The sequence below is a fragment of the Vipera berus genome (assembly GCF_964194415.1).
Source record: "Vipera berus genome assembly, chromosome: 2".
Classification (NCBI taxonomy): Eukaryota; Metazoa; Chordata; class Lepidosauria; order Squamata; family Viperidae; genus Vipera; species Vipera berus.
Window position 1 is genome coordinate 272,732,987 of NC_138203.1, and position 8,741 is coordinate 272,741,727.

At 44.3% G+C, this 8,741-nt stretch overlaps 1 protein-coding gene across 2 annotated transcripts; it reads right to left on the minus strand.

Moving 5' to 3' along the window:
• Positions 1-2,513: 2,513 nt before the first annotated feature.
• LOC308664422 (uncharacterized protein) lies at positions 2,514-6,902 on the minus strand. 2 transcript variants are annotated; one of them, XM_081321654.1, is made up of 4 exons: positions 6,748-6,902; positions 5,860-5,967; positions 4,920-5,046; positions 2,514-4,593 (listed from the first exon to the last, which is right to left on the minus strand). In XM_081321654.1, exons 1-4 carry the CDS (start codon positions 6,856-6,858, stop codon positions 2,960-2,962), a joined length of 1,980 nt encoding a protein of 659 aa, XP_081177780.1. In that variant the 5' UTR covers positions 6,859-6,902; the 3' UTR covers positions 2,514-2,959. The 2 variants fall into 2 exon arrangements, with proteins under 2 accessions (XP_081177780.1, XP_081177781.1); XM_081321655.1 differs by lacking the exon at positions 6,748-6,902 and having other exon boundaries at positions 5,468-5,986.
• Positions 6,903-8,741: the final 1,839 nt, after the last annotated feature.

Genomic DNA, 8,741 nt, shown 5'->3' on the forward strand with positions numbered 1-8,741 from the left:
GAGAATAATAAGAATTAGAAGAAGAAGTTGGGACATTGGAGGTCATCTAGTCCAACCCCCTGCTCAGGCAGGAAACCTTATACCATTTCAGGCAAATGGCTGTCCAGTCTCTTCTTAAAAACCTCCAGTGTTGGAGCATTCACCACCTCTGGAGGCAGGTTGTTCCACTGGTTAATTGTTCTAACTGTCAGGAAGTTTCTCTTTAGTTCTAGGTTGCTTCTCTCCTTGACTAGTTTCCATCCTTGCTTCTTGTCCTTTCAGGTGCTTTGAAGAATAGCTTGACTCCCTCTTCTTTGTGGCAGCCCCTTAGATATTGGAACACTGCTATCATGTCACCCCTCACCCTTCTCTTCATTAAACTACACATACCCAATTCCAGCAACCGTTCCCTATGTTTTAGCCTCCAGCCCCCTAATCATCTTTGTTGCTCTTCTCTGTACCCTTTCTAGTCTCAACATCTTTTTTACATCGTGGTGACCAAAACTGGATGCACTATTCCAGGTGTGGCCTTACCAAAGCATTGTAAAGTGGTATTAGTACTTCACTTGATCTTGATTCTATCCCTCTGTTAATGCAGCCTAGCACTGTGTTGGCTTTTTTGGCAGCTGCAGCACACTGCTGGCTCATATTGAAGTGATTGTCTACTAGAACTCCGAGATCCCTCTCACAGTTACTACTATTGAGTAAGGTACCACCTATACTATACCTGTGCGTTTGATTTTTCCTGCCTAAATGTAGAACCTTACTTTTTCACAATTGAATTTCATTTTGTTAAGATAGCGCCCAGTGTTCGAGTCTGTCCAGATCCTTTTGTATCTTAAGCCTATCTTCTGGAGTATTGGCTATTCCTGCCAGCTTGGTGTCGTCTGCAAATTTGATGAGTTCCCCATCTATCCCCTCATCCAAATTGTTAATGAAGATATTGAAGAGCACTGGGCCCAGAACAGAGCCCTGGGGCACCCCACTACACACTTCCTTCCATGTAGATGCGGTTCCATTGAGGACCACACGCTGAGTACGGCCTGTCAGCCAGCTACGAATCCATCTGGTGGTAATGCTATCTAACCCACATTTTTCTATCTTATCAAGTAGTAGGTTGTGATCTACTTTATCAAATGCCTTACTGAAGTCCAAGTAAATTATATCTACAGCATTCCTCTGGTCCACTAGTTTTGTCACTTGGTCAAAGAATGTAATAAGATTTGTCTGGCATGATCTGTTTTTGACAAACCCATGTTGACTTTTAGTGATGACTTTGTTTGCATCAAGGTGTTCGCTGATTTGTTGTTTGATTATCTTTTCCAGAATCTTCCCAGATATTGAGGTCAGGCTGATAGGTCTGTAGTTTCCTGGATCTTTTTCCCCCCCTTTTTTGAAGATGGGAACTACATCAGCTCTCTTCCAGTCCTCTGGTAGTTCCGCAGTGCTCCAGGATCTATGAAAAATATAGTTCAGTGGTTCTGAGATCACGTCTGACAGTTCCTTGAGAACTTTGGGGTGTAATCCATCTGGTCCTGGTGATTTGAACTCGTCTAGGCTGGACAGGTGTTCACTTACCATTTTTTTGCCTATCTTAACTTGCGTTTCTATTCTGTTTTTTATGGCACTGGTTTGGGTAGGTTGGACTGTTTTTTCCCTTTGTGTAAAGACAGATGCAAAAAACGAGTTAAATAGTTCTGCTTTCTCCCTGTTGCTTGTCACCTTCTTGCCACTTTCCCCCACTAATGGACCAATCATTTCCTTTTTTTCTTGTTTTTTATATGTTGAAAGAAGCATTTTTTGTTATTGTTGACTTTGGTCACAAGCCTTAGTTCATTTTGAGCCTTAGCTTTCCTCACTTCATCTTTGCAGGCACGGGGTATTTGCTGATATTCTGACTTAGTTATGTGCCCCTCTTTCCAATTCTTATACTTGTCCTTTTTATCTTTCAATTTATCAGAGAGTTCTTTATGCAGCCATGCTGGTTTCTTTTGAGAGCTGTTATTTTTCTTCTTTGTTTGTATTGGAATTGAGCTTCCCCCTCCCCCCAACTTCTTTTGTTTCCCTGCACAGAGAAGGGGCAGCCAGCACAGGCACTGATAGCAGGATGCCCACTCACATCAGAACCCTCCGTCCCCGAGGATCTGGCACTGCTGCTTTGGTCCTGGGCTGCCACCTCCCGGCTCACCTCTCAGGCGGGCCCGGCCAGGCTAGGAAGGAGGCCTCCCCAGATCCCCGGGGCAAAGGCCACTCAAACTGGAGGAGTGTCGGCCTGGCCGCCACCACCTCGGCGTCCTTCCCGCCACCGCCCCACATGGCCACCTCTGGGTTGCAGGGGCTGGTCTAGCACACAAAGGGAACATACCCCGTCTGCCCGGGTATTTGGTCCATCACCATGATCTCACCGCATTTCTTCTGCACCCCATGCACAGGCCCTGCCCTGCCCCATGCACAGGCCCTGCCCCATGCACAGGCCCTGCCCCTGCGCGCTTGCGGCTTGCTAGTACCGGCAAAAAGTAAGCCCTACTCAAAAGTAAGTCCAAGTGTTTATTTTAGAGCCCAAAAGAAAGCAAGACCGGGTCTTACGTTGAGGGAAACACGGTACTGGCTTCAAGAGGAAAGGCATCAGTAAGGTCAGTACAAACCAGGTTGTTGCACATTGCATGAATTAGTAAGGTCTCTGCCATGTCTGCATCGTGGGATGACAATTAAGTTGATTGCTGAGAATAAAGCTCAATCCATGGATTTATTTTTTCTGTGTGGATCATTTTATCACAATTAAGCACACTCAGTTATGGTGGTTCCGCTTCTCAGGTACTTCCAATTGTATCCTGTGTGGATGCCAATGTAACAACCAAAGGTGCTACAATGTTAAAGTTATATTTGGCATGGTCTCAGCACTTTAAAAAAACAACCTTGCAGAGGCTGGGCACTTTAGGAAAAAAACCTGACAGAATCTTGTGGCTCATGATGACTAAGTTTATCTTTTTTGAGTAAAGCTCTTTCCACATTCCATGAATTTATATGTTCTCTCTCCAGTGTGCATCCTTTCATGAAGATTAAGATATCCTTTTCGGGTAAAGATCTTTCCACATTTCATGCATTTATATGCTTGCTCCCCAGTGTGGATCTTTTGGTGGCGATTAAGTTTATTGTTGCTAATGAAGCTCTTTCCACATTCCGTGCATTTATACGGTCTCTCTCCTGTGTGGATCCTTTCGTGACAATTAAGTTTTTCTTTCTGAGTAAAGCTCTTTCCACATTCCATGCATTTATACGGTCTTTCCCCAGTGTGCATCTTTTCATGAAGATTAAGATACCCTTTCCGGGTAAAGGTCTTTCCACATTCCATACATTTATATGGTCGCTCCCCGGTGTGGTTCCTTTGGTGGCAAATAAGATTACTGTTGCTAATGAAACTCTTTCCACATTCCGTGCATTTATACGGTTTATCCACAGTGTGGATCCATTTGTGACGATTAAGATCTCCTTTCTGGGTAAAGGTCTTTCCACATTCCATGCATTTATATGGTCTCTCTTGAGTATGGATTCTTTGATGAAGATTAAGATGTCCTTCCTGGATAAAGGTCATTCCACATTTCGTGCATTTATATGGTCTCTCCCCAGTATGGATCCTTTCATGAAGATTAAGATGTCCTTTCTGGATAAAGGTCTTTCCACATTCTGTGCATTTATATGGTCTCTCCCCTGTGTGGATCTTTTGGTGGAGATTAAGATGTTCTTTCCATGTAAAGGTCATTCCACATTTCATGCATTTATGTGGTCTCTCTGTGGTATGAGTCTTTTGGTGGCTACTAAGTTTATTGTTGCTAATGAAACTCTTTCCACATTCTGTGCATTTATACGGTCTCTCCCCAGTATGGATCCTTTTATGAAGATTAAGATGTCCTTTCTGGATAAAGGTCTTTCCACATTCCATACATTTATATGATCGCTCCCCAATATGAATCTTTTGGTGGCGATTAAGATTATTGTTGCTAATGAAGCTCTTTCCACATTCTGTGCATTTATACGGTCTCTCCCCAGTATGGATCCTTTGATGAAGATTAACATGTCCTTTCTGGATAAAGGTCTTTCCACATTCCATGCATTTATATGGTCTCTCCCCAGTGTGGATTTTTTGGTGGCGATTAAAATTACTTTTGCTACAAAAACACTTTCCACACTGCATGCACAATTTCCTCTTTTTGCTCAGACTGGAATTCCCCCCCGAATTTACAGAGGTATGTGATTTGTCTTTCTTATACAGGTTCTTTGGTGAAGTTGGAGTGAAGGAGTTATTCTCCATAGTGTCTAGAGGCTTGTAGTTTTTCTCTAGTCTGGTTTCTGCCATATTTATGTTATTCAAATTCACTTTTTCTCTTTTTCTATATTTTCCTTTTCTCATTTCCCTCTGAACTTGCTGGGATAGGAAGCCACAAATACCAACAGGAAGAGAAGTGGATGACTTCTCCACTCCATCTTCTGGTTCATTTCTCATTAGCCTTTTGGTGTCACGTTGATGGCCTAGGGTTAGTACTTCTAATTCATTCTTCTCTATATGGAGTAGATTTAACCTTCCCAGCTTGTCGTTCTCATTCACAAATACTTCATCTGTTTCAAAAAAAAAAGAAAACATTCTGATTAGAATTTAGAAGATTAAAGAGGCATGTCGTCCCCACTGCTCAAAAAACATGAGAAACTTTGTTCCAGGTTTGGTACAATCCACTTGTGTAGGCAGAATGTGGTATCTGCAAATTGGTATCTAACAGTCTCTGATTGTACAGAAAGAATTTTTTCAGCCAAAAAACCAGATTAAAGCTTTGGTGCGGATCAGTCAATCTACTCAGTCCCTTCCACGGACCATCTAGGATATTTCCCAAATTTATGATGAGTATTTTTGCCACAGCCTTATAGAGAGATGAACATCCTGGCCTTACCCAGAGCAGCCATATTCCCAGCAACCTCCTGCATGACTTTTCTGCAGAAGGCCTTCTGGCCAAAATCCAGCATCCTCCACTCGTCATCTGTGAAGTTCACAGTCACCTCCTTAAAGGCATCAGAGAGCTAGAAAGAGAAAAAAGCAGACAATCCCAGGAAACAGTCGACAGTTTTCTCTCTTACAGAAAACACACATTTGCAAGAGACCAAATGGACATTTTCTTTCAGGATAGATTCACGTCTTCATGTCCACATAGACCTTGAGGTAGCGAAGCTGCAGCTGCACAAATCATGGCTTAGCTTCTTCCAGGTTGTAGAATGCAGCAAAGCCACCTTTGGGGAGCTTCCCAGTGGCCTGGAATAACTGAACAAATAGGTTTTCGGCAGAAAATCCCCTAGACTTACTCGCTGACCAAATTCCTGAGAAAACAGGACATAGACACTAGGAAGCTCTTTCCTAACCTATTTCAAAATATTGGTAACATCCTTAAAATCTGAAGTCACTTGACCACAGTCTTATTGTTGCAGCCACTTAATGTTAACTTACTGGCTTGTCCTTCATGTGGTCCATTTTTGCTGGTATACTTACAGTCACCTTAAAAGGGAGATAGGTGGTAAAAATATTTAAGAAATTAAAGAAACAACACTTCTCAAGTATGTTTAATCCCATTGTTATTGTTTCAATTCATAGGTTTCATTTCTAACTTGTTCTAAGAACACTTTTGAACAGTTTTATGGAGTCCTAAACTCTTTGTACAAATAAATTACATTGCTCAAAGTTCCTCCCTGTTGTCTCGTTTACATCTCCAGAACAATTTTGAAAGCCAAATGTGGGTGGACATTTTATTCAAATACACACACTCAGCATCTGGTATTAAACACAGCTCATGAATGGATGGAGCTGGAACGCTACTGTTTGCAGAAGAAACCTACACTTACCTGGCAAGGTGGCCAGAGGTGGGGCCTCCAGAAAAAAAACTCCTGAATAGAGCTGGATCTATCTCCTCCACCCCAAAACTCTGCTGAAATCTCCTCTGTGAGCAGCTCCTGCATGTGAAGAACAGCTTGATTCATAATCCATTTCCAGAGGACTATATCCAAGTTAGTTCGCATTCCTTACACTTTCCTTCCCTACTTGTAGTTCCCAAACCCAATTCAGACAGAATTCAGGGACTTCACATGTGACTTATATTTCTGAGTAAATTATGAACGAAGGGGAGTTATTTTTTATTTTTTATTTTAATTCCATTTATATCCCGCCCTTCTCCGAAGACTCAGGGCAGCTTACAAGCTTAGCAGTAGCCTTCATTCTATGTATATGCCTGCTTATTAGGGCTTTCACACACACCCCAAGCGGCATTATTACAAAGTCAGCTTAATTGCCCCCAACAATCTGGGTCCTCATTTTACCTACCTCGGAAGGATAGAACAGTTAGAACAGTTAGAACAGCAGGGTGTGTTTTCATGTACATAAACTATAAGGGTGTGTTAATTAGCTTAATTCTGTTACTATTGTGGTATTATAGGGCTTATTAAATGTGGCTCTGTCAGAGGACATTCACATAATCCAGTTGTATCCCCTTATCTAGATTCAGATAACAGATCACAACATAAACATTATTATGACATATGTGGATAACATCCCAAAGGATGTTAACGAAGGTTAATTAAGGAAACAAGAAGAAATTAGTTCTCCAAATAGGGAGAATTTCAGAAAAGGCTATAGAGTCATATTTTTAATCCCTTTGTCGTCTTGCAGAAGTGATTAGATTCCTGATCTTCCCCCTCCACACCTCCTATGGAGCTCCCAGAATGAAACCCCCTCACCTGCCCCTTTCCCGGCTCTTCCCGCTGGGCTTGGCTGAGGAGGAAGCCTTCGGCCAGGGCCACCGCCTGCGAACAGCTCTCGGCTCCGCACTCCCTCACCCAGCTCGCCATCTCCGCGGGCAGCAGGGCCAGCAGCTGCTCCAGCACCACCAGGTCCAGCATCTCCCCTTTGCTGCTCCTCTCCGGCCGCAGCCACTGGCGGCACAGGCGGTGCAGGCGGCTGCAAAGCTCCCGGGGCGTCTCGGCCTCCTGGCGGCAGCCGTCGAGACCGCGGAAGCGCCGGCGGTGGATCTCTGGGCTGAGGGCGGCCTCCATCCCTGGGGATCCCTTCGGGTCTCCTGCTCGAGGGCAGCCAAAAGAAGCCCGAGGCAGTCCCAAATGTCCCCCAGCCCCTCCGCAGCCCCTTCTCCGGTTTGCAGGACGGAAGAAATGGCTCTCCGCTCACTCGAATCTTCTGCGCCTGAGAGCAACTGCAAATCGTTCTAGCCAATTTCCAGAGCGCTCCTGGGCTCCCGTGTCTCGAGAAGGAGCCAGAACGATAGATATGTGCTTCCTAGAGGGGACCTGTAAGGAAGCGAAGCAAAGGGGAACTTCTTTTTTCCGGCCTCCCGGAATGTCTGCTCCGCTGCTCTTCTTCCGAGGGTGGCGGAAGCGGAGGCTGGGACGGCGATGCCTGCAAAGGGCAGGGAAGAACCGGTGATCTCGGCGTCGCCCCTCTTCATCGGCCCCTTTCACCCTGCCCGGGTCCTGCGCCCTGCATGGAAGTCGGGGAGCCTCCGCTGAAAGTTGGGGCTCTGCTTGGCCTCTGGGTCCAGCGCAGGACGGACGGATCGGGACTGAACGTCGGAAGGCGCCTGGTAGCCCCTTTTCCCACTGACCCCTTTCCTTGCAAAACGAGAGCTTCGTGAGTGAAGCCGCCTCCGTCAGATGCAGAGACTGACGCGGGATGGAAATCGGGGAGGGCGACGGGAGGGGAAGGCAGGTTGGATCCGGGGCTGCCAAGCCTCGCCCTGGAGGTTGTCAGGATGGCTGGAGCAGAGAGCTTCCTCTCCTCTGTGCTCCCTTCCTGGAGACGAGACTTGCTCTCTGGGCGTAAAGCGTTTCTCTCGCTGGTTCGTTTGCCGGGTTGCTAGAGCAGAAGTGAGCCTAGAGGACCGAGGGTTTCGGTTTAACCGAGCTGGCACCGATTCCCTCGTTTTTTATGTCTCTGTTTAAATACTCCTGCTCTGGAAACCGTGAAAGAAGATATCATCTTGGAGAAAATCGTATCTTTCTGCTTAATTCTCATTTGATGGCCCATAATCAATTTATCAAGTATTTGTGTGACTAAAGATCAAGAATAAGCTAAAGAAATTCTTAATTTCATGATAACAAAATACACTCCTCAGAGTAGCAATTTGGGTATGTTGTACCCAGGAATTATACTTTTCTCCTTTACCTATTGAATTTATATTATAAAAGTATTTATTATTTACCATCCAAAGCTTTTTGAAAATCAGACCGTTGTTTTCAATTTAGGTCTTTTTCAAAAAGACAAGGAGTGAACTCAGAATCAAGAGTAGCACAGTTGGTTCTTAAACACCCCCACTGCCAAATTTAAGCATTTGTTATAGGAGGCTTTTCCCTTTATTACTGGGAGTTTGTAAATGGGTAACAAGAACCTCTTACTTCCAATGCTTAAGTCAGCTCTGTGTGGTTCCAGTGGGCTTTGGCTAAGAAGTGACTGGGAAGAGGGAAGTCCCCTGCTAAATCATGCATTTGTACTTTGATGATTCCTCTGCCGTGAATTTTTATTTTTCTTATTTCAGAGGTGTTGTGTTGTAGTTTTTCTCTCTTAAACATATCTTTGTCAACTTCAACCCATAGCTTAACATAATTATTTTGAAACAATATACAGTTCATATTTGTCAGTTTAACACCCAAGTATTTTTCTTTTTATTGAATCTCAAAACCTGATTTTTTCATCGTTTGACCCTCTACATTTTTGTTAACAT